The 25258-nt window shown below is 47.2% G+C and overlaps 2 protein-coding genes and 1 long non-coding RNA gene across 21 annotated transcripts in view; 1 reads left to right on the plus strand and 2 right to left on the minus strand.

The window, feature by feature from the left end:
* The window catches only part of Mprip (myosin phosphatase Rho interacting protein), a 118393-nt gene extending 99930 nt beyond the window's left edge, over positions 1-18463 (plus strand). For 10 of the 17 annotated variants that reach the window (XM_006533433.2, XM_006533440.2, XM_006533432.2 and 7 more), the window contains 8 exons: positions 1981-2128; positions 3009-3126; positions 4329-4488; positions 5556-5675; positions 6814-6900; positions 7485-7647; positions 9218-9303; positions 13117-18456. In XM_006533433.2, the coding sequence (XP_006533496.1) occupies positions 1981-2128; positions 3009-3126; positions 4329-4488; positions 5556-5675; positions 6814-6900; positions 7485-7647; positions 9218-9303; positions 13117-13188 (954 nt within the window). In that variant the 3' untranslated portion in view covers positions 13189-18456. Of the gene's footprint in view, positions 1-1980; positions 2129-3008; positions 3127-4328; positions 4489-5555; positions 5676-6813; positions 6901-7484; positions 7648-9217; positions 9304-9752; positions 10176-10218 lie in introns of all 17 variants that reach the window. The other 7 variants (XM_006533441.2, XM_017314568.2, XM_006533439.2 and 4 more) reach the window with 5 other exon arrangements.
* On the minus strand, positions 4957-6855 carry Gm51899. The gene is made up of 2 exons (XR_003949691.1): positions 6772-6855; positions 4957-6135 (listed from the first exon to the last, which is right to left on the minus strand). It is a non-coding gene; the product is annotated as a predicted gene, 51899 (long non-coding RNA).
* Positions 18464-21493: 3030 nt separating the features above from the next.
* On the minus strand, positions 21494-25258 carry Pld6 (phospholipase D family, member 6). Of its 3 annotated transcripts, none has more exons than NR_110894.1 (2): positions 24633-24823; positions 21494-22826 (listed from the first exon to the last, which is right to left on the minus strand). NR_110894.1 is itself a non-coding variant. In NM_183139.2 (2 exons), exons 1-2 carry the CDS (start codon positions 25234-25236, stop codon positions 22797-22799), a joined length of 444 nt encoding a protein of 147 aa, NP_898962.2. In that variant the 5' UTR covers positions 25237-25258; the 3' UTR covers positions 21494-22796. The 3 variants fall into 3 exon arrangements, 2 of the variants coding, with proteins under 2 accessions (NP_898962.2, NP_001277212.1); NM_183139.2 differs by having other exon boundaries at positions 24823-25258; NM_001290283.1 differs by having other exon boundaries at positions 24819-25258.

A 25258-nucleotide genomic window follows, 5' to 3' on the forward strand; every position in this document is an offset into this window, starting at 1 on the left:
AGGTTAAGAGGAGGCTTTGGGCTTGACATGTATGTCTGTGCCCAAGAACTTGAGGCCCTCTGTTGGGCTTGTGGCACAGCTGCACAGCAGACTGTCTTGAGAGCGGAACAGGGAACAGTTTTTCTCTGGGTTTCTGTCCAGATCAGGAAGCCTGGGCTGCTGCCACTGCCTCACACCACTTAACATGAGTCCACATCTTAGTCCCTGAAGAACTTGTTATGATTCTAGAGATGATTTAAAAACTAAAATTTGGAGCTGGAGAGATGGCTCAGCATTTAAAGTACTTAGCAGCAAACATGAGGACAGAGTTTGAATCCTCAGGTATAAATGCTAGGTAGGCACAGTGTGATGTGGTCCCCTTATAATGCTAGCATGAGGCAGATGGCAATGAAGGATTCCCAAAGAAAGAGAGATAGTAAATCTGCAAGCTCTGGGTCCGGTGAGAACTGTATGAGGTGCAAGTGATCAAGGCAGATCAGCATTCAGTGCCAGCCATCAGCCATGGCTTCCGTGAACATATAAACAAATACACACTCAACTTTTTGTTGTTTGTTTGACTGCTTTTTAGAAGGGTTGTTTTTAGTTGTTGTTGCTATTGTTTGATTTTTTTTTTTTTTTTTTGGTTGGTTGGTTAGTTTTTTAGTTTTTTTCAAAACAGTTTCTCTGTGTAGCCCTAGCTTTCCTGGAATTTACTCTGTAGACCAGGCTGACCTCCAACTCACAGAGATCTGCCTGCCTCTGCCTCCCTAGTGTTAAGAGTAAAGTCATGCACCACCACTTTCCAGCACACTCAAAAATTTTAAATTGGTATATAGAGTGACAATTATCAAATGTAATACATTTAACAATGAAACAACCTAGTTGTTAAGGATACATTAGTATCTGTTATAGGAATTTTGAACCCTATCTGCATGTATTCCAAGATGTTCAAATCAAAATAAAACGGAAGAGACTTCCTATAGGGCAGGCATCCATTATATGGACCTTAGAACCTGAAATAAGCCAAAATTTAAAAAAGCACTAATAGACTTCGACAAGCAGAAACTTCCACAGCAAACAGTCTATGATAAGTTCCATTTAAACTGCAGGCACACTAAACAGGCTATGTAGAGAAGGTGACTGGTACAGCACACACACTGCACTCAGCCTCAGAATGGAAGCAGGAATGTAAAGGTGCTGAATAGAGGCTCTTGGAAACGACCCTCAGTAATGTGAGGCTCAGGAAACAATATCAAAGCCTAATGATTGGATGCTTGGTGTTCTTTATTGAATCCAGCAAAATGATGGGGTGGGAACACAGAGTTAGAATAACATTTCTTCAGTTTCTTTAAATCATGAGAAAGCTTGTTTTGCCCAGAAGTGGCTATCACAAGGTTCTAAGGAATGACCCACAGTCAAAGTAGCTGTGAGCTGCAGATGGAACAGGGCATGCACTACTGCTTGGTTGGGGAGGGCAGCCCTAACAGGCCAGGCCTGGGGCTCCATGGCTTTGAGGAATGGGGAATGAGTCCCCCTAGGACTCATTATCTATTCTGCTTGGAAGGTAGTAAGGTTCTCAGTGGGTAGCCTCTGCTCTCCTTTAAAAGAGAGAAGGGAGAAGGCACAGGCTGGCAGTAAAGATGTTGGTTCCGCTCTGGCTCGTGTGAGGACATCCTTGAGGTTTAGAAAACAGCCGAGGCTCCTCAGCTCCCAGAAATCAGCCCTGTTTCCCCAGCCCACAGAAGATGAACCTCACTCTCTCCACCTAGCACATTTGTCCGAGCATATCTGCTACTCTAACCAATATATGTGCTACCTGGTTGTGATGCCACACAGTCCCAGGACAAAGCTACACACAGCCTAGGTACTTGATGCTAGAATCACAAGCCACATCTTGAGACCATATAATTTCCTGAACCAAGCAGGTGGCTACCTTATTTATTACACAGGACAGCCACTTGGAAGCAAAGAAAAACCAATAAGCCCTCTTCCATTCTGCAGGCTACATGTGAGCGAGGCTTTGCCGCCATGGAGGAGACACATCAGAAGAAGATTGAAGACCTACAGAGGCAACACCAGCGGGAGCTAGAGAAGCTGCGGGAGGAAAAAGACCGCCTCCTGGCTGAGGAGACAGCTGCCACCATATCAGGTGGGACTAAGTCCACGAGCACAGGTTTCCCATGTCTTGGGCTGAACCTGTAGTTCACAAGAGGATTGGCCTTAACATTGCTTTTCCCTAAGATTTAACTTCTTAGTGGGTGGTGGTGGGCAGCATCTCTATCCTTGGCCATCCTTAAACTCGCTATGTACATGAGGATAACCTTGAACCCACTCTCCTCCACTCACTTCCCCGTGCTGGAGTAACAGATAAAAGACATGTACCGTCCCACCCTGTGAACGTATTGCTGGAGATTAAACATGGTTCCATGCATGGTACTAGTCCAAATCAGTGCCAGCCATAGCCTTAAGCTTCATTTTGGAGAGAGGTATTTGAAGATTCAAAGTGAGTCAAGGACTAGCTAGAGAAATCTATTGAGAGCCTCCAAACTAAAAGCTAGTGCCCCAGCTATTTGTGACATTGCAGAGATGGTCCCCAATAGGCGTCCCTCACTTGGAGTAATCTTCGACAGAGCATGGATATACTCTAACACAGCCCCTGCAAGTGTTTCTCACCCATGTCATGTTGAAGTTTCAGTGGCTTATGTTAACAGCAGGGGAAAGTGAAGCAGCTCTCAGACACTTAATTTGTAAACTCATGTGTGAAGAGAGCATTGACATTTACCTAATTACTGTAGAGTTTTTCTGATAGCAAATATAACATACCTGTAGCCAGGGGGAATTAGTTTGTGAATTTTTTCAGCCTTTATCTATCCCAGAGAGGGAGTCCTACTGCTGCTGAAATCAGAGTCAACAGGGGACAGACATTACATTAGCCTATCATTGGCCTTGTGGAGGGATAATCTAGTAGAGACACTGCCACTTGTAGCCCTAGATTTTGTTGCTGAAGGTTGGTTATGTCCTTCCTGCAGCCATTGAAGCCATGAAGAATGCTCACCGAGAGGAGATGGAACGAGAGTTAGAGAAGAGCCAGCGGTCTCAGATCAGCAGCATCAATTCAGACATAGAAGCCCTGAGGCGACAGTACCTGTGAGTCACCAACCCTGTGAGAGCCCTGTGGGAGAGGGCTACTTTACCAAGTCTAAGACAGCTTTAAGGATGCTCTTGGGGAGGCGAGGAGACCTTGGTTCTAACGACAACCCACACTACTTTGCTCTCAAGACTGAGCCTTAAGATGCAGATAAACAAATGTAACAAGTGACATTTTAAAATCATAACTTAAGCTAGACATGATGATATTTGTAATCCCAGTACTTAGTAGCCTGAGGCTGGAAGATTGCCACAAATCTGAAGCCAGCCTGGACTGTATATGGAGACCCTATTCTAAAACGAAACAAAGTACTTTGTACTTATTAGGGTTGACTGCAGACATCATCCCCCAATTTGTTTGGACCACTGCTACTATATCAGCACCTTAAAAGGAACCAGGGTCTAGCTGGTGTTTTATGCTTGGTATACCACAGCAGTTTGTGTTAAAAGTAGCCACAGCTGGGCGGTGGTGGCGCACACCTTTAATCCCAGCACTTGGGAGGCAGAGGCAGGTGGATTTCTGAGTTCAAGACCAGCCTGGTCTACAAAGTGAGTTCCAGGACAGCCAGGGCTATACAGAGAAGCCCTGTCTCAGAAAACCAAAAAAAAAAAAAAAAAAAAAGAAGAAAGAAAGAAAGTAGCCACGGTGTTCTAGGATTCTCATGAACTGACTACACACGTAGCACAAAGTGCAGCATGGAAACACCTTGTGACGTTTTCCTCGGTAGGAGTCACTTCGGGGAGGGGACCCTTGGGTTAGTACCAGAAGTATCTATGGATAAGACTTTGCTGAGGTCTCTGGAGTGTTCTGGGGCTAAAAGCAACAACTCAAGAAGTCCAGTGGTCAGGCTTCCTGGACTGGAGGCTCATCTAGAAGGTCCTTCTCGACTCTTCTGGCCATGGGGTGCTGAGAAGAGTCCCTCCAGGACTGGTTTCCTGTTGTGCCGAGTGTCTGTGCTTTGAAATGATACACTGCCCAAGTGGTGCTCTCCACCTATGACCTCTCAGAAACACAGCTCTGCTGTCACACTGGTTCTGCCCCCTAGTAGCATCACCAGTGTGCCAGCTGTGGCTAGCCCAGAAAAGATAGAGTCATTTCTGCAAAGTGTCCCAGACATTCTGTGGGCAGACACTGTGCTATCACTGTCTAGCCGTCCGGGTCCTGCAGTGGGGGCAGGGCTGAGCATCCCCTCTCTCTGCAGGGAGGAGCTGCAGTCAGTGCAGCGGGAGCTGGAAGTCCTTTCAGAGCAGTACTCCCAAAAGTGCCTGGAGAATGCACACCTAGCCCAGGCGCTGGAGGCCGAGCGTCAGGCCCTGCGGCAATGCCAGCGTGAGAACCAGGAGCTCAACGCCCACAACCAGGTAAGGCCAAAAAGCTAAGCCCCACCTTCATTTGGGCTACTGGCCATGATACTACCACATCTGCCCTTCCTGAGACTTAAGAATCTGGTGACTTCTCTGAATCTCTAGTCCTCTAGTTGAAGTATCTCAGAGTTGGGGTCTCTGTCCTGCAGTGCTGGGCTTACTCTCTCACATTTGTTTCTATAAGTCATGTTCTTAAAATTTAGTGCTCCTTAGAAAATTGGGGTTCACTAGAATCCCAGATGAGTGGGATATGATACTGAGTTCAATATAAGCTCTTCTATCAACACCCTATTTTTGCCTGCTCCGTCTGTCATGCTTGCCCTCTGTGCCTTCTCAAACCACACTGCACTGTGGGTGTAACTACTTGGGAGTCACTGAACCACTGCAGTGGCTTGAAGAAGAGCACTTACCAGTCAGAAAGGCGTGAGAAATTGGAGGGACAGAAGTAGAGTAATCTTTGGGAGCTCAAGTGGGAAAAGATAACACTGCCCACAGCAGAACGATTTTAATTTTAAGATCCATGGAATCTTCGCTCTAGAGACACAATTGGCATTTTGCTGCTATGAGTTCTGAATCAGTTCTGAATTCAGCTGACCAAACATAGCAAATGTTCCAGGGAGGAAAACAGTCATTTGCAGTGGACATCTACTATTTTCTTATCCCTCCTCCCTGCATAATACGTTACAGCTAAGGACTTAGGAATTGTGTGGATGGTACTGGGTATTAGACATAATGTAGAGACAGCCTATTGTATATGGGAGGATTATGCAGATATTGTATGCCATTTGTAATGGGACTTGAACATCCACAGAATTTGGTGCCTAATAGAGGTCTCAGAACCAATTTCTGACAGGTTATAAGTCCTCACATAGCCTCACAACCTATATGAACAGCTTTTATGTATCCTTAAATGTCTACCTTAAACATAGCACTGAACATGCACAAGGCTTGGGGGCTCCATTCTTAGGCCTCTGTACGCTACTGGTTAAGAAGTGACCTTCTCTAGTGTCTTATGCAACTGTGTGTGGGGATGGTCACTGTTGTGTTGTGCTGTTGTCCCCCAGGAGCTGAATAACCGCCTGGCTGCGGAGATCACACGGTTGCGGACACTACTGACTGGAGACGGTGGTGGGGAGTCCACTGGGTTGCCTCTCACACAGGGCAAGGATGCCTATGAGTTAGAGGTACTGTAAGAAGCAAGGCACTGCCTTATTCAGGAGCTCCTGGGTCATACTAAAGCTCTTTATCTTAGAGTCATTGAGGGACCAGATTTTAAGAAAAGGCCAGAAGGGTACAGTTCAATAGAAGAATGCCTGCTTACATGCAAAACTCTGGGTTCATCTCTAGCTCTGTAGCAGCTACAAGAAAAGAAAGCTTCAAGCTAACTTTTGAAAGCTATGGGAAGGCCCAAAGTCATTGGTTAGCTGACAAGTACCCTGAGGTCCACAGGCAGAAACAGGGGTCCCTCTAGATGCCATGAGGATCTTCAGGGCTACAGGAATCCTGCTGTTCTCAGATTCTATTATGACTTAACTTCTCGGAGTCCAGGATGTTTGTTTTCAATCACAACAGCTCATTCTGCAGTGGCAAGCACATGTACTCCCAACTGCTTAGGAAGCTGAAGCAAGAGGATTCCAGAGAAGGCTAGAAAGAAAAAGCAAAAGCAAAAAACAACCGTTGAAAGAGGGAGAGAGAAAGGAAAGACTCTAATTCTCACATATTAGAGTTCTCAACATGTGGGTTGAGAGTCCCCCTGGGGCACACGTCAGATATCATACCTATTATATATTTATATTACAATTCATAACAGTAGCAAAATTACAGATATGAAGTAGCAGCAAAATAATTTTATGGTTGAGGGTCAGCACAACATGTATTAAAGGGTTGCAGCATTAGGAAGTTTGAGAACCACCAAATGAGGATGTAGGGCATCCTCAAGAGGACCCCAGTTAGGTTAAGGTTTTCCTTTATAGGTGACTCAGACAAGTGAACAAGAGGAGCTGGCTAGGGTGGGCAGAAATTCCTATAGGAACAGTGTATCTAGACCTTGACAGCTACATCTCCGGGAGCAAGCAAGTCAGTAGTGGGAACTCAGTGTAGTCCTCATGCCTCTGGACTAGCAAGGCTAACAGTATTTTCCCCTTTCCATTTCTGTAGAAGCACTGAGCAGTATTTAAGTCGTGTGTTCTGTTTAGTGTCAGTAAGGGTTGGCTCTCTTCCCCGAAATGTACAAAGCAACTGTCTGCCAGCCATGCTCTGTATATGCAGACTACAGGATACCTGGTTCCTGAGAGTCAGTCCTCATTTTCCCTCTTCTTATAGGTCTTGTTGCGGGTCAAAGAGTCAGAAATCCAGTACCTGAAACAGGAGATCAGCTCCCTCAAGGATGAACTCCAGACAGCCCTGCGGGTAAGGGCCAAGGGTGTGGAGGCAGGACAAAGAGGGGTGAAAGCTGAGAGGTCTGACCAGGTCCTGCTGGGCTCACTTTTTCATGGCAGGACACTCTACAAGATTGCAGTCCTAAAGTCAGGTTCCCTTAAAATACCAGCGTCTGAGCATATGCCTCAGAAGTAGGGCAGTCAGAAGGAAGCCTCTAGTCAGGCGGTGGTGGGTCTGTGTTTCCATGCATTTGGATAGGTACAGTAACACAGAGTGCTATGTGGGTGAAGTGAGGCTTGGTCTGCCATTTAGGCTGGTCTAGTTGGACCCATCTCAAAGGAATTTCTGGAGTCAGAAAGTAATGATGGAATCCTTGGTGTGATCAGGTCACTTAACAAATCTAAAACCTAGAGGCTCTCCCTGACTGACTTCCACAAGGAACTGTTAGACAGTCAGGACCACAGCAGGCTTGCCCCCTGTAGTCATCTACTTCCTGCATCATGTTTTCTTTAGTGTTCAGTCTTTGCCTCAGAGAGGGAGGGTACAGGGCCATTTCCGAGTGAGTCTGACACCCTGTCTGCAGCCGCCACTCACTTGTGCCTTTATCTGTCCAGGATAAGAAGTATGCTAGTGACAAGTACAAAGACATCTACACTGAGCTCAGCATTGCCAAGGCCAAGGCTGACTGCGACATCAGCAGGCTGAAGGAGCAGCTGAAAGCAGCCACAGAGGCACTGGGCGAGAAATCTCCTGAAGGCACTACTGTGTCAGGATATGGTGAGCGATCTGGGTGCTCCTCGTGAAGATGTTTTGGCACTTGAATCAAACCCAAAAAACTGTCTTGAGCCATCCCAAATCTCCTTTAGGCCCACATGCACGGGCTCCCCCGCGAGCTGCTCCTCCCATATCCTGCAGCTCCTTTACACAGAGCTGCTTCCATAGAAACAAGGGGTCATACTATCTGTTTCTGAAAAACTTAAGCAGGTAGGGGGAGTTCTTGCTAGTTCCTTAATCTAAATGTTTAGCCATAAAATCTTTGAGGGCCACAGGCAAGCAGAACAGAAGGAACCTACAGCCTGTTCAAGAACAACAAAACTGACCTGTTTTTGTGCTGGCTGAAAAGATCCAGGCACGGACTGGAGAGATGGCTCAGTAGTTAAGAGCACTGACTGCTCTTCCAGAGGTCCTGAGTTCAAATGGTGGCTCACAACCATCTGTAATGGGGGTCCGATGCCCTCTTCTGGTGTGTCTGAAGACAGCAACAGTGTACTCACATACATGAAATAAATAAATCTTTAAAAAAAAAAAAGAAAAGAAGAAGAAGAAGAATTATTGGAGAAAATATCCAGGTATTGTGCAGCACAGCGGGGAAAGAGGCTGCTGAGCCACGTACTGTTGGATTCTTTCTGATAACTGACGAGTTCATCTTAACTTCATCATGACCCTTTCTTTATAAAAGCCCCGCAAACTGAAAATCTGTTCAAATCCCCTAATATCCCTGTAACTGAACATTCCTTCAGCAAATTCAGGAACAGTATCCATGACAGCATTCAAATGTGCCTGCTGGGACAGTCCTCTGTGTTGCTCATGGGACACAGACACGGCTGTTCTGGAAGGCTGCTGACAACAGCACAGTTTACAGTCTAGCTCACTGTAAAACGGTGATCACCATGGTCACTGGGTAGGAAGCCAAGAAGCTGAGGCATTAGAGGGAGGAAGTGTGTGTTCTTTTGTCCTGCCGTGATAACTAACCTCGGAAGAGTATTCACAGAGTACTGCATCTGTAGACAAGTGCCACACATTGCCGAGTGCTAAGCATCATCCATGGACAGCCGTGCACACAACAGTCCACTCAGCGGTGCAGACTGACTGTGGGAAGACAGGGAGGTGTTTTTATGTTGATGTAAAGAGAATTTTTTGAGATTTGAGTAAACAAGGAAAGCCCCACACCCTGACATACTTTGTGGTATGGCCCAGTGTACACCTTTGTCATTTGTGTTTAAGACATTCTAAGAGCTGTTTTCTTGATGGGTGGATAATGAAAAGAATATGGACTGATTCCTTTTGATACTAGTCCTGTGTCAGAAATCAGCTAGAGATAATGAGGCCAGTTGGTATGCCCAGAAGTCAAGGTCTAATTCCAGAGTAGGAGATCCTATCCTTTGTTAACAGTATTATGTGTGTAGCTTAAACCCCAGTGGGAACCCAGTGCTCCAGTGCTTGGTTGGTTATTGGATTTAGGAAATGTATGGGTGCACTATGCTAGTGAACTCAGAACCTCCCATATGTTCTGTTTGGTTCACAAGATTGTAGAAAGCAAAAGTAATGAGTCTTTTTGTTCCTTCAGACATAATGAAATCTAAAAGCAATCCTGACTTCCTGAAGAAAGACAGATCCTGTGTTACCCGGCAACTCAGAAACATCAGGTCCAAGGTGAGTGAGGTCCAGCTTATAGATGAGGTGGGACTAGATGATGCTGGCAAGATCAAACCCAGTACAGGCACTACAGTGCAGGCCCTAGCCCAGCCATGTAGTCACAATGTTCAGATGATTCTAGTGGCTTCAAGAACCATGTTCCATGTCAGCAGAACCATCTCAGGGCCAGGGCTTCAAGAAGCAAGACATGAAGAGATTCGTGTCTCATACGAATCTTGAGCCTCTCAGAAGGTGGGGTAAATCTGACCTCTTGGCTCCACTGTATGTCTGTTCACTGCACATCTCTGTAATCACACTGACGCTGCCAACCTTGGAGAAATGAAGTCAAGGATCCCAGTGTGCTCTCAGATGGATGTGTCTGGGGGGTGGGGGAGAGGGCCTGGCCAGCGTGCTGCATTTAGAACTGATTGTGTGTGTGTCTTATTTTTTGCTCTTTCCTCTGACAGTCCGTAATTGAGCAGGTCTCATGGGATAACTGAGTCGCGCCCGCTTCCAAGTCCCCTGTCGTATAGGTAAACCACTTCTCACTCTGCCCACTGCCCTCACAGGCGGCTCTGCATGCACTCTCACACCTCCATAGCACATCTCTATGTAATTATCTTCACTCATCTTTCTCTGACAAACACACACCCAGTCTACATGAGATCTCAATAACTGTCCTGGAAGTTGGCACTCTAACCTCTCCACAGAGCTGAGCCTGCCCAAGGCCTCCTCATCTTGACGGGTGGGCACAATCCAGCATGCATACTGGGTGACTTGCACGACACTGAGCTCCTGTCTCCTGTCTTGGAAACAAATTGCAGGGAGATAGTAGATACCCACTGAGTCTGGCAAGCACTGCACTCTCATGAAAGACCTCAGATAACCAGGTGGTAACAAGGCTGTTTTGGGGAGACCCCTGCAGATAGCCAGGTGGTAACAAGGCTGTTTTGGGGAGACCCCTGCAGATAGCCAGGTGGTAACAAGGCTGTTTTGGGGAGACCCCTGCAGATAGCCAGGGGGTAACAAGGCTGTTTTGGGGAGACCCCTGCAGATAGCCAGGGGGTAACAAGGCTGTTTTGGGGAGACCCCTGCAGATAGCCAGGGGGTAACAAGGCTTTTTTGGGGAGACCCTGCAGATAGCCAGGGGGTAACAAGGCTGTTTTGGGGAGACCCCTGCAGATAGAACAGATCCCAGTTGTGCTGTTCTGTGTGGAACTGATCAATACTGCATGGGTAGAGTCTTAGAAATTATTTTGTTCCTAAAGGCCTGTCAACCATTCACACAGGGATAAACACGACCTGCTTTTGTTTTTCATGCAATACAAAAGTGTGTCTCCCCGTAGAAGGTAGTAGAGTTGGCCATGTGGAGTTCAGTGCCAGGAATGTTGTGCCCCAAGGATACATGTTGACCTTTTTTATACAGTGATAACAGCTTAAGGGCCCTGGCCTGGTTGGTCCCACCGGCAGTAAGTACCCAGGCGTGCCAGTTCCTACTCTACATGAGTCTCTCTACCTTCCAGCAAGACAGAAGCCAGCAAGGGCAATCAGCTTGAACTTAGAGGAAACAAGGTTGCCTTAGAGAAGAGTATTGAAAAAGCCCAAGGATTTTAACATTGGCTTTTTTAACTAATCTGTTTTGTTTTCTAGTTCCAAGCTAACTTATATGCTAATGTGGTTTAAGCATATTGGAGACTACTTTCTCCAACCTAAGGTTAAACTCAGCTCTTGCCCAGAAGCCCTCAGAAAGCACAGTGGTCACTATGAACAAGTGGCTTTTGGGTCAGAATAAGAAAGGATATCCAGGGATGGGCACCATGAAGAAGATATGTAATGAGGTGTGCCATCTACTTGTGAACTTGTGGGGATACCCAGCACACGGCTCAGTAACAAGGGACTGGGTAGTGGTAATGCTAGGAACAGGGAGGCTCTGTTCTAGCAAGATCCCTATGGCAAAGACAGCCTTGAGAGCCATGGAGGGCTCTTGTACTAAGCAGGGTCACTAGTCACACAGTGCTAGAGTAGCTCTGTGTTCTTGGAGTCACTAGAGCCCTGGTAGGTGGGAAAGGACATTGGTTTCCAGAGGACACCTGACCCTCAGAACAAGCAGGAGGGCAGAGACCTTGAGCTGTTTCTCACGTGATTTTTCAGGATTTGCATGGGGACCCAGTTCCATTGTTGTGCTCTGTGTCCAACCTCAGCACACGCATGCACAAAGTGGGGCCCGAGATGGCAGTGCATGTGTGCTGCCTTTGTGCGCTTGGAGCGTCCCAGGAGCCCTGTTAAGAGAGAGACCTGTGCTGGGTCGTGATTGGGACCTCCCTCACATGCTGTATCATCTCCTGCCTTGGTCAGCTTGCACAGCAGCAGCATGGCCTCTTGAGATCCATAGCAGAGAGGATTCTCCTCGGTGTGATCATGGGATGGGTGTGGAAGGCTGAGCCCTGAAGGTAACTGGCTGCACCTGAGGCCAGAAACCTCAGAGAAATGACACTTCTCAGGGTTCACCTCTAAGGGACAGTAGGTCTTGAATGCTCTGTCCTGAGAATGGTAGTGAGTACAGTGAGTAGGCTCACACTTCCTCTGGGCATCCATTGCCATGTAGGGCCACTATGGCCATTCAGAGCCTGCTCCTTCCACATGAGGATTTTCCTCCATCCAGCACATGGAACCCAGTCCTAGAGCACATTCTGTCCAACCAAAGGAGTCTCAGGACGCCTGATAATAAAGCCTCAGCTAGAACAGAACATTTACGGCAGTGCCAAAACCCCACTCCCCGGGGGTGCTTGGTTTGGCCAGTTGCTGAGTGGTAAGCCAAAAGACCTCTGTAACATCTTTTGGAAGTCTGGCTGACATGGAACTACCTGAACTCTGGAGGTGAGACTTCAAAGATACCTTGAAGCAGGTGTTGGTCACACTGTTCACACACATGATCTGTTAGTAAAAAAGACAGTGTGTACTCACTCAAGCACAGCCTTAGCTATGTGATAGCCTAACTCAAAAAACGAAAGTTATTACGGGGAATCTGATGATAAGGACACTAACCGCAGCACAGTTCCTTCTTCATACCCTGCAGGAGGCTGGGCCTCAACCTTGTGGAGCACTGACTGCCCCTCTCCTAATATAACCTGTGTTTACAGCGAGGCTGAGCCTGACAAGGTTGATTGCCAACAAGAATCAAGGTTGACCTGACCATGCTAAAAATATGTTGATTGCCAGTTCTCTAAGAACTGGAGTTCCTTTTTTCTTCCAGAAATGAAAACTTAGGGGAAGAGGAAAGATATTTAAGAGAAATGTGGTAAATATTCTGTTCCCCAGTTAGTAAAATGTTTTTTGCCTTAAAAAACAATACCAAGATCACAGGAGTTAAGTCATGCGTGTGTGTGTGTGTGTGTATATGTGTATGTGTGTGTAATGTGTTGATAGCTCTATCTGGTGGTCTGTTGGGGATTCCCCTTGTCTTAAAGCAGTAAGTTCATAAAGACAAAGGAATGAGACATGCACATTCCATATATAGGAAGAATGATAGGTGCCCAGGTTTCCAGTCCTCCACCCAAGTGTTTCGTGGTTTTGTCTGAAGAACCAACCCTAAGCTAGAACTGAGCTATGACACATGGTCTTGTTTCTCTTTATTATTTTCCCCTTTCTCACCCAAGTACATTTTTACAGGAAAAAGCAAATCCCAGTCACACTACTTCTCCAGGGATTCTCTCAGGGCTTCTGCCCTCGCATGCCCACTAATCTCAGGATCCCTCGCCTGCACCTGCTACTGAAGCCCACTACGCCTGCTGCACCAACACCTAACTGCTCCTTCCTCTCTGTCTCCACCAGAGTCTGAAGGAAGGCCTGACGGTGCAGGAGCGCTTGAAGCTCTTTGAATCCAGGGACTTGAAGAAAGATTAGCTGCATCCATTCCACTGACACATCCTTCCCAGCTGGTGGCAGCACAAGCCAAGCGTGGTTTTCATCTTCACCTGTGCATCTCATTGTTGCTGTCATTAACTGTGGGGATGGATGCATGAGAGACTGCTGTGGGGTGCTTGCTCCAGTCCCTCCCTGTCAATTCCAACTTCCTGTTGTCTTTATCACAGCTTTTTTCCCATGGTATTCTCAGATTAGTCACGCGCAAGCAGTAGAGTGGGACGGTTTCCCCGCTGATACCTGAGCAGCCCCCTTGTCCTCCCAGCACACTCACTGTCAGTATTAAGGCACAGCAGCCTGTTAATAAGCTAGCCCTGCCTCAGAGTGCACATGTGGGGACCTGCCAGTGGCTCTGCTCTGCCGCACACAGCGGAGCACCACCCTTGATGGTCAGAGCAGAGCCACCGAATGTTGTAGGCTGGCCTGATTTCTGAGGGGCCTAGGAAAGTGTCCAGCCTGGCCCACTTCCTTTTGATGTGGGAGGGGGACAGCATTTTGTACCTGGCCACTGATGCAGCTTAGAACCATACCCAGATAATCCGGCAAATCCTTCACAACCTGGAAAATGTTGAAAGCAACCATTCCTATTTTGGTTTTTTATTAAATCTTGCACAAAAGCCCCGGCCCCTCTCATTCCTTCCTCCGCTCGTGCCTCCCTTGCTGTGCTAATCCTGGTCTTCTGGTGGCCCGGAAGAGTGACTTGCAGCCTGAAGCTTCAGACTTGTCAAGTGTGATGGGTCCTCAAAGTCCTCTGGAGGGGAACATTGCTGGGGTTTAATCTGTCTGAAAAGAAGCTGCCATGCTGCTTGGCAGGGTGAGGAGAAGCCCGTGTGCAAAGACAGACTGTCAGGACTGGTGATAGCAGCAGTGTGTGCTCAGGACCCTCGTTAGTCTGGGCTCTGGAAGGGTCCCTTGAATTGTCTGCTTCTCATGGAGCCATTGACAGGGAGCCTGTGCTAACTCTGCTTTTCTAGCTGAACAGGACCTGAAACTACCCAAAGCAGTCTGCAGCATTTTCTTTAAAAAACAAACCAACAAAAACATTTTTCTCTATTCTCATAAGAAAACATTCATACTGTAAGATGCAGCACACAGGAGTCCCCATGTCAGATGGGAGAGGCAATAGCCTCATAGCTAGATATGCGATCTGGCTTCTTAGTCCTGGCTTGTTAGTGTTAAGTGGGTCAGATGGATGGTCTCTGAGCGTACAAATTCAACTCATGAGTCCCCTAAAGGTTCTACATGAGTTGACGTACAAGGTCTAGCTGGCCTAATAGACAGGCAGGTCGAAACTTCAAGATAACGGATTTGTTACATACCAAAGTGTGCCACTGACCAGCAGGCAAGCCCTGGGCTCCCCTTTTCACACGTTTTTAAGTTCCACTCTGGCACATGCTCAGTGGTCATTTATGTTTTCAGCATTATGGGCAAGTCAGACCTGTTAAAACAAGCTTTGAGCTCAGAGTGGGCTAGCCTTCAGGAGCCTGGGGTTGTGCGTTGAGGACTCCTGTTCTCTCATACGGTTTCCTTGCAGCTATCCTGCTGCCCTTGGGACCCTCTGGCCCCATTGCATTATCTTCCTGCCTTGTGCTTCCTGGGATGCTACAAAGAGCCTGCGGAAGATGCCAAGCCTACCATTCAAAAGGACACTTGATCTTTTGCTCTTCACCTCAGAATCCTAGGATATGAACTTTGCTGAAGGTACAAGTACCTACATGTCAGAGGCAAGGGCTGGGAGACAGGCACGCTGCACCCATCTAATCTGTCACTCAGGGCTCCTACTGCAGGCTCGTTTTTGCTGTGATAGAGCACACACTGCTCTAGGGCTTGTTTCACGTGTGGGTATCTGGTATGTTGGCCAAATGCTGAACTGGCAGACATTCCTGGATCATCCCCCACTGTCTACGCCAGTCTGAGCAGTAACATGTGCAGGATCAGGGTGCATCTTGATTTTCTTGATGGTGACTTCTGGCAAAAATGAACCAAACAAGAAGTTGGTCTTCCTGAGTCCCTGAACTGCCGGCCCACTGCAGCAGTTTATTTTAGACTGCCACATGTCTTCTGTCCATTCCCTTCCCTCACTCCCTGAGCCAGGTTCACTTTTGCCTGACCCCTCTACAGGCTTCCCATTCCCTGGAAAGAAGTTGAAGTTGGTGTGTTCAGAGAAGAGGTATGGAATGTGCAAATGGAGTTGGTTCAGGCATATGTAAAAGAGGATGCTTGGCTGAGAATGGGTAGTGTAGATCAAGAAGTCACAGGCTGCTCCCAGTACAGTCAGTCAGTGGCATGCTTTCTTTTACACATTTGTGGTCTACCAGCATCTACAAGCAAACTACCATTACAGGGAACATACCATTTGACAGTGAATGTAAATATATGCTTAAATTACATCTTGCAAGCCTGGCATGGTGGTGCACGCCTTTAATCCCAGCACTCGGGAGGCAGAGGCAGGCAGATTTCTGAGTTCGAGGCCAGCCTGGTCTACAAAGTTAGTTCCAGGACAGCCAGGGCTATACAGAGAAACCCTGTCTCAAAAAAAAAAAACAAAAACAAAAACAAAAAAAAACAAAAAAAAAAAACTTCATCTTTGCACGTGTGATGCCGAGCACATCTGCCACACAGGGCTACTGGCTGCACCTTTTCCAGTATGGTTGTGGCCACAATGCCACAATAATAGGAGGCCAGAGCCCCATGAAGTAGGGAGTCCCCAGAGGGAAGAACGCTAGGAATGTGTGCATTCACTGAGTGTAAACAAAGGTCAGAGTTGGCAAACTCCATTGGATCTAGCAGAACACTGAACTGGGCGCACTCACTCATGTCTGTACTCCTACCACCTGACGCTCCAAAGTACAAGGTCAGTCTGGGCTACATAGCAAGACTATCTCACATACAGGTGGGCTAAGGGCATGGATATAAAATATATAAAATTTGGGGTTCAACTACAGCACTACAGAGAGCACACTTGTGGTCTTTGGAACATTTGTCCAAAGGGAGCCTGAGAGATTTGACTAGGAAACAAATGGGTATGAAAGATATTTGAAGGAATGTGTACTACTGTTAACCTCTCTACAGGGGGAGATGGTGCGCTGACTTCTTTCTACCCTGGAACTGCAGAGAAAGCACCGCCTCACTGCTGCCACCTAGCTGGCGCCGAGGGAAGTAGCTGGCTAGCACACAGCCTGCACTGTTGGGTGTGAACCAGGGCATCAGCTTAGTTAGATTCCTGCAGGCCTGCCCCACACACCTGACCTCCAACTAAGCCTGGCTCTCAAAGACAGGCTGGATAAGCACCCAGAGGCCCTATGCAGCCTTCCCACTCATGCCATACTCCATGTAAGTAAGCCAGTGCAAGCTGCACACCAAAGTCTGCTGGCAGCTACAGGGACAACAGTAACACCCAAACCCCAGACTCTGCTAGTGGAGAGTCAGTAGTTACCTCTTGGCCAGCGGAGGGTTAGCTGTTCATGCTATGCTGTAAAGATGACATCACCTAGTAAGCTACTTAGAGGCTATCAGTGTAGGGACTCATACAGCCTTTCTCATTAGAGCTCCCAGCATACATACAGGACAGCCTATGGCCTGCACTTCACTTGCTCAGCCTTTCCTGTATATCAGAGCAAGCAATATTAAGTATTTCTAAGGCATGGTGCAGGAACTTTTGTGCAAAGTTTGTGTGAGTTTTAAAATACCCCTTTTGAAGGTATGTAAAGGCAGTGTTCAGTGCAAACCCCTCTCAAATGTCAAGACCATTAGTTGGCGAGGCATGGTAGCACACACATTTAATTAGCACTTGGGAGGCAGAGAAGCAGGCTAAGTTCAAGACCAACCTGGTCTACATAGAGAGTTCTAAAAGATTTACACAGTAAAAACTGCCTAAAAATTAAACAACAAAAAAGACTATGTTAATAAGTAATGCCTTTTAAAGTTTTGGTTACTCAACAGACTCTGAAGATATCCTTGCCCACACTCACAGCAAGCTCTGATTCTTGTTTAAAGTATTCTGTGAGACTTGCATAGAGCCACTCAAGGAAAACCAGTACTATGAGGGACTCTTGGCACCTTGCCCTCAGGTTTCTCGGGGTGTTTTTCTTAGGGGAACTGGCTGGAGCATACGCTGCTTCAGGTCCAGGAGCCTAGCTCTAACAGCGGGGCTGGACTTGAGTGCAGAGCAGCCCAGCTACCCATATCTCTAGCGACCTCACTGTATATAGCATGAGACTCCAGGTAGCTCCATGACTGTATTTCTGTACTGGTAAGGAGGTAGCCCATCAGTAGAGTTAAAAGTGGGACAGTCCAAAACTAAAGGACTTCAGGGCCTCTCCAGTTTCGCATGGGTCACAGGTCAGCCTGGAGCAGCTTCCATTGTGGGGCAGGACCTCATTGCTGGCATTTGCCATAAAGAGATACCACTGTTAAGAATCCTAGCCACACAAGCCCACTCCAGCTTGCCACAGCTGACATGCCATTGGCTCATCTCTCCTTTACAAGGTAGTCAGACCACACATCTAATTTTATTTGAGCAAGCTATAGATTGTAAAGAACACTAAATTCACTATTATGTTTTGTTTCTATCACAAACTTTGATATAAATGAATTTTAAATCATTTTAAGATTTACCTTTGATATTAATGCTTTAATTCCAGGATCCAAAACCAGTTCTGTGGTTACTAACTAATGTGGCTTCATGCAGGTTTGCTGTGTAGAATATTAAGAACCGCAGTCACAGTGGCTCCTTGACAATCAGAACTCTAGGTGACCTTCCATTACTGCTGCTTGACTGGGGGTGGGGTGCGTGTTTGTGAACAGGGCGCCTGGCAGGGCCTCTTATATCTCGACAGAAACAGGCTTGTACTAACTCACCTGCTATTTAGGTATTTTGTCAGAACAAAATAGTCAATCCAGCTGCCAACTAAAAATTACATGTAGAAGGTAATGGAGCCTCACTGAGCCAGAGAGGCTTCAAGCACAGCTTCTCAGAGCCAGTTCAGGCCTCTGTGTGTATGCACAGGGTGTGGCTTCCTGCAGACAACATGTCCCCCAACTCCTCATTCCAAGATCTTATGGTTCAGTGTAAGGCATTTCCTACAAAGTTTGTGGTCAGGTTCGCTATAATTGAAATGTTAATTTGTAGAAATATTTATTCCTTTGTGTGACAAGCTAGAGTCCTTGGCTGTAGCTCACCATTTTTACTGTGTAAATACTGCTTGGTTTTACATGAACTGTATCATAATAAACTATTTTTGCATTGCCCTCTGCATGCATATGGCTGCTGACTTTGCCAGTCAAAGAGCAGAACCTAAAGCCCTGAGTTGTAAAGGTACTAGAGACCAGAATGGGATAGATAGAACCTGCTGCTCTCTCTACAATGGTCCTCTGAGTTGTTTTCAGGATATTTACATTAGATTTCACATTAAAAGGGATATTTTACATTTTCACATATAAGCCATAATATTTTGTGTCTAAAGTCTTTGGTACTTTGGACTTGGTATAGAAACTTCAAGGGTTAGTTAAAACAACAGCAAAAATTCTGAAGGGGATTCCTTCATTAATCAAGATACTATAACTCTTCATTGTAGCTGTCTTGTGTTTTTATTTCTGTGGTGCTGGAGTTGGAGCCCAGGGCCTCAGGCATGCTAAGCAGTGCCTCTACCACGTGAGCTTATGGAGTTACTGCTCAGACTGGCCGCCGCCTCTCTAGTTCAGTGAGTACTAGTGTGCACCACTATAGCTGGCCTGTCCTTCATGGATTTACTTGTGATATAATTCTGTCTCATTTTTTGTTTTGTTTCAAAGCATCATAACCTAAAAAAAGACAACCCAAAATAACAGTGTTCCCTAATTGTGGAATATCCTTGATGGTTCTATTTCATTTTTTGTTCATTAAGCTTAGAATAATAAAATTGGCCAGACAAATGGCTACCAACCTGGTGATTCCAGCACACGAGGGGCTCAGGTCAGAGGATTCAGTTTGAGGCCAGCCTGGGTTACACAGCAAAATCCTGTCTGTCCTCATAGTCTCCCAAAAGGTAAGATAATAACTGGGTTTTTCACTATTGTCACAAACCTTATAATGAAAGTATGTGGAACTGACTAGAAATACAAAAATTGTTTCTACTAATGAGAAATCAACGTAAGTTTTTTATGAAACAGCAAAACAAAGATATAAAAAGAAAAGAATAAATACTTTTAGTATGTTATTGCAGAAGTTTAGGGACCTTTCAATAGCTTTTTGTCCATTAAAAACTATTATAAACAAATGTACTCAAAAAAGAAAAGCTTTGGGAACTGACCTGATAGGATCTGTCATTTTAGCGCATTTCTTTTCTTTTTTAGGGTTAGTTAAAGGAGGGAAGAGGCTGCTGGGAACATGTAGAGGCTGGGGGGGGGGGGGGGAGGAAGAGGAAGGGGCCAGAGAGAGGAAAGGGTCAGAGTGTTTTAGCACATTTTCTTGAAATCAGTGAGTGCAATTTAAAATTAGTTGGCAAGCCGAACAGTAGTATTCTTTTATGGTTAAAATTGGTTCAAAAAATTGTTCAAAAAAATCAAAAACCATGAAAAGAAAAGAATCACCCTTCCCAGCCAGCTTATCATACTCAGTAATGAAAGACAGGCTATTTCCATTCAGTATGGTACACAGGATCTAGCTAAAGTCTCGTGAGAAAGAGGCACTGACTGAAAGGGAACAAATACAATTGTTCCTTTTAAAGGAAGTCTGCTGGACAAACAGCTGAGGAGCACATTAACATATCAGAGGGAGGCTGGTCAGCTCTTCCAGCATCCCTCAGTACCTGTGGCTCCTCCCAGCTCTTCTCACCACGCTCCCTACCCCAAAATTTTCCTTCCCAGAGCTGGATTCCACACTTTGCTTCCTAAAGCCTGATCCCTACTTAACTCGGCCATTTTGGCTACATGAATCCTTTGGTCTCGGGCCACCACCTGTTTTGGTCAGGAGCTCCTCTCTCGCTCTCCTCTCGGGGTCCAGTTTAGTCCGCAGGCCATTCTTGGCCTGGTTCTCCTCCTCCATATTTTAGGCATGTCCTCCTCTTTTTTTTTTTTCTCTTTTTCACTTTTTCATTCAGTTAGCACTACTAAATTTAGCAAGTTAGGATACAAGGCTCAGTTGTATTTCCACACAGTAGTTCTGAAGACTGGAACAAATTAAGTAATTCCATTTACAGTAACATGAGTAATAAATCATACTACAAACACTGCTGTGAGATGGATACTCCAGTCAAGTGAACAAAAATCAAACCAGATGGAAAATACTTAGGACCATCAACACCAAGATTAGAAGGTCAGAAATCCTTCAAAAGTCAGGACGGGAAAGCAAAGCAAAACAAGACAAAAACCGTTAAAACACCAAAAAGACTTAGTTCTGTAGACTACCTTAAGAGAAAATGCAAGTATGTATAGAATAAGTGTATTGAACAGCTAAGGGCACTACTGGAAAATCAGACCCAAAGATAGGAAAAGAGGAGAGGGGGAAACATGCAGTTCACACTGGGCACCGTTAATCATCCAGACCTCCAGCTTCCACTTCAAATCCCATCTCCTCATTGGCCAGCCCTACTGCTCAGCTAGAAGCAATCTCTTATCTTCCTAAGGTGTTTTTCTTTCACTCTTGTGATTCCAAGAACGTAGCTGCTGCTTTATGAGTGTACGTATATGCCTCAACTCTTTAATGTTTACATGCCTTGGATCTCTTAGCTGCCCAATAAATTTTTGAGTAAACAACAAAAAGCCTACAAGCATTGAGAAATTAAAGATGAAGCCATATATATATAAGGAACAGAAAATTCAAGATGATAACCCCACTTGGTCTACAGATTCAACATCATATCTATCAAAGCCCTAGACACCTTTTAATTTTTGCCAGTGATGATTGATCATTTTAAGATTCACACAGGGATATAAGAGGATAAGAATGTGTTGGAAACAGAGGGTTCGTTTTGCCAGTTCTCAAAACAGAATTCATCTAAGCAGCTGCGGGCATTACCACGGTGAGACAATACACAGTCATTAAAATGAATGGTCAGTTGATTTTCAGCAAAGGTTTTCATACCACTTGTTAGGGAAATCATCTTAATGGTGCTGATACAAGAGGGGTGGATGTCCACGTGCACTGTGCCCTACCTCACAGCTCTCAGAAGTGGGTGTGACGGTACATACTGTAACCCAGTGCTCACGGTGATGGTACTTCATCAGTCTTCACACATTTCTGTACAAACAAAGCTCCTCTACTGAGGGTAACCATATATGAATGCAGCAGGCTAAGGTAGACATGCAGCAGCTCATACTTGAAAATATTTATTGAAATATGCCACAAGTTAAGGGTCTCCGTTTCTGTTCAATCTTTTGGAAAATCAACATCAAGTTTACTTGTCTAACACTAAGTAAAAGGAACGTTAAAAAGTGTGAAAACATGGGATTGAGGACCTGAGGAAGAGAGGCTAAGGGTGGCCCAAGAAGGGGATATCAGGACTTGTTACTCCAACATGCTCCCCCCACTCTCCCTTCCTCTTTCCTTTCCTTAAAAAAAAAAAAAAAGAAAAAAAAAGTGCGAAAACAGCAGGGTCTGGTGGTGCACGCCTTTAATCCCAGTGCTTGAAGCAAACCCGGCAGATCTCTGAACTGAAGACTAGCCTAGACTACATAGTGAGTTCCAGGTTAGCCAGGGCTACAGAGTGAGACCCTCCCCACCTCCTTCCACCCCCACCCCCCAAAAAAATGTTTTTAAGTGAGAAAACATGCATTGCACAGTGTCTGCTGTTAAGTTAAAGGACAGACACGTCAGGAGCCGCATGGAGTTTGTCGTGCACACAAGCATGAACAATGACAAAATGCAACTCATGTCACAGATGTGCGCGAGAAGCTGTTCCTCCGACTCCTGTCAGTGCCCAGCAGAGCTGAGGTAACAGCCTGGGCAGCCTGCTTACCTCCAGGGTTCCCTTTGTCGTCAGCTTCTGATCCACTACTGAGTAAACGCAGAGTCCACCACAGGGCTAGAGGCGAGGCCCCTCCCAAGTCCACAGTCTGGCTCTACGTGTGAGGGGCACGGACAAGCAAAGCAAAGCCTGGGCAAGCTGCAGGCGTGGCCAATGGGTAGTGCCCACCAGCGACTAAACACTGCCTTGGAGACAAGGGCCAATGCACTCTGAGGCCTGTCTAGTGATGCCCAGGAGAGGATGCTGCCTATCTAGGCAAGTACTAGGGAGCCTACAGTACTGTCCAACACTGTCACCTTCCTAACTTCTGCTGGGGCTGCATGCACAGGAAGACTGGCAGCTGCTCCCCAGCCAGCCAGGAAAGGCTCATGCAAAGCAGGAGGGGACATCACAAGCACAAGCTGGAAGAGGAGCAAACAAAGCAGGGTCAGTGCCCTCGATGCTTTTGGGGGAAAAAGCTGTACTTGGTGGGGTCAAATTCTTCCCAGATGCGCTCAAACTCCTCCAGGAACAGCCGCACATACTCGGTGTCCTCCATAATCAGGACGTTCTCCCGGTTGTTCTGGATGGCCTGTGTGGTCCAGTTGAGGGAGCCGGTGATGAGCACCTTCTTGTCAACGATGGCAAACTTGTGGTGCATGTAGCCTAGGTCCTGGTCGTGCCGTACCTGTATCCCTGTAGAGCCAAGGTAGCCTTTATGTCACCCACCCAGACAAGGATGCCCAGGGACTGTCCCAGGGTGGTACTGAGATTACAGAGAGAAACATCCAATCACCTTTGGGGAACCCATACCAGCCCCAGTAAGCCTAAAGTCTAAATACTACCTCACAGTCCTGCAGGGGAAGAAGTCAGGTGTTTGACATATCCTTGCCTTTCCTGTCTCTACCTGGAACGGGTAAGCTGAAGGACAAAAGCCTAGACAGGGAAGGAGTGCACACTGGCTTTGGCTGGCTAACTTGAATCACAGCCTCCCAGGGTACCTACCTCCCTAACTGAAAGGACTGTGCCACATCCAAACTGCTGTCCTCACTAGAGTTCTGGTTTCGGTTTCTTCCTTTTGAGGGTAAGTTTGGCAGGGTCGCTGGGGTGAAACCCAGGTCCTGCACACTCTAGGTAAGTGATGTCCTGCCTTTCCGTTCCTCCAGCCTCTGTCCTACTCCACAGCAAACCCGGCAGCACCCACCACACTGCCGTTCACCTTAGCTCAGAGGACCTCTTGCTTTAGTTAGACCTCAGCAGCTGGTTCCTGACTTGGGCACTTCATGCTAGCTGGACCTTCTTGATGCCTCTCCAGAGCCTTCTGATCTATGTGTTTCCCCACAAACACCTGGTGGTACCAAATACTGGCACATTGTGCACTTGATGGAACAATCTGGAACTCAGCCAGCTGTGGCCAGAACATCAGTTGGAAGTTCTATCTGTGATGACATATTGGTTCTTTCCAAATCCGAGGGTTTGTTTTTTGGTTTTTCGAGACAGGGTTTCATTGTATAGCCCTGGCTGTCCTGGACCTCACTTTGTAGACCAGGCTGGCCTCGAACTCAGAAATCCGCCTGCCTCTGCCTCCCGAGTGCTGGGATTAAAGGCATGCGCTACCACGCCCGGCAGTGCCACCACGCTGAATCTGAGATTTTATGACTCTCCAAACTCTAAATACAGTGACATCAACCATGTCTGATACCTACTGTCCACCACCCAAAATGATGACCTGGCTGAAGGTCACTTTGTGACTGCCAGCAAGGGGACAGGGGCAGCTATCAGACTGACAGAGTGCTTCTGTGCTGCCCACGTGAGTGATACACAACAGGTCAGTGCTGCGGTGTTCTTCCTTCCCTATGAGGGATCTGGAAGCAGACCTGGTTTCCAAGGCTACACCATCCCCAGGATGTGGGAAGACAGGCCGTGTGGAGGAAATAAAAAGCCTCGAGAGCCCTACAAAGCCTGGACATCTCCCAAGGGCTCCCCTAGCCTGTCAGCCACTGTGGGCACAACGATTAGGCTAGGCAGGTGTGTGGGAGGGACATGGGGGCACTGACTCCTGCGTAATGAAGGGATCTAGCAGTCAAAGTTTGTGTTCCTCCAGTGCCAACCACTTGAAGGAAAACAAACAAGGGCCACAGGCCTAAGGGAGGATATTGTCACACCTGCTGCTGAGCTGTAGGCGGGCCAGACATACCTATGGGCCCAGAGGTGATCGCTGAGAAGCAAGTATTCGCCACACTGTAGGGTCCACTTTCCAATGATCACAGAGTCTAGTGGGAAACTCACTAATCAACACTGTCACTCCTACTCCCGCTGTGGTCACACAGCCGCTAAGGGTTTCTCAGTGTTGGCTGAGTTTAAACTGACTTAAGTTTTATCCTCCATGCCTTCACTTATGTCAGCCATCTCAGCCTAGAACAATCACAGAAATTAAGTCTAAACACACACGCCTCTAAGGTCAAGGTCAGAGCGTGGAAACTGGTGGGAATTGCCACATACCTTACTCATGGGGAGCCCAGACACGGAATATAACAGACTATGAACCTTGGCTCCTTGGCCCGCTCATCTCTGCCTGCCTGCCTCCACCTTTCTCCCTGAAATGCTACCTGCTCTGGACAAAGTCGGTAGGGGCATCAAGTAAGTCCTCTACCCCTCTGCCGGTGTGCACCCTCGGCGGCGGTTTACCTGCCTTGCGCAGCAGGCCGATCTGAGAGCCGTTGAGGGCCATGTAGTCGCAGTCAGTGATGACCCGCACGCGCACCCCACGCTGATGCAGCAGCTGCACTGCACGCCCCAGCTGCGGGCTGGAGAAGGCGAAGAGGCAGAGCTCCAAGCTGGAGCGGGCGGCCAACAGCGCGCGCAGCAGGCGGCTCAGTGAACTCTCGCTGTGGGGGAGGCTACACGGGCAGCCCGAGGGCCCGGGAGGCAACCCTGGGGCCTGCAGTAAAGCCTCGGTGCAGGTCACCTGTGAGGGGAAGAAGAGCACCTCGCGCCTTGGCCGCCGCCCAGCCAGCAGCCAACGCATCAGCCACGGCAGTGCCTCTAGGGCCAGCGCGAGACCCGCACCAGCCGCGAACACCAACCGCCAACTCGAGCGCCCCATGGCCGCCACCTCTAAGGTCAGC

This window comes from Mus musculus, chromosome 11 (assembly GCF_000001635.26).
Source record: "Mus musculus strain C57BL/6J chromosome 11, GRCm38.p6 C57BL/6J".
In the NCBI taxonomy this organism is placed as follows: Eukaryota; Metazoa; Chordata; class Mammalia; order Rodentia; family Muridae; genus Mus; species Mus musculus.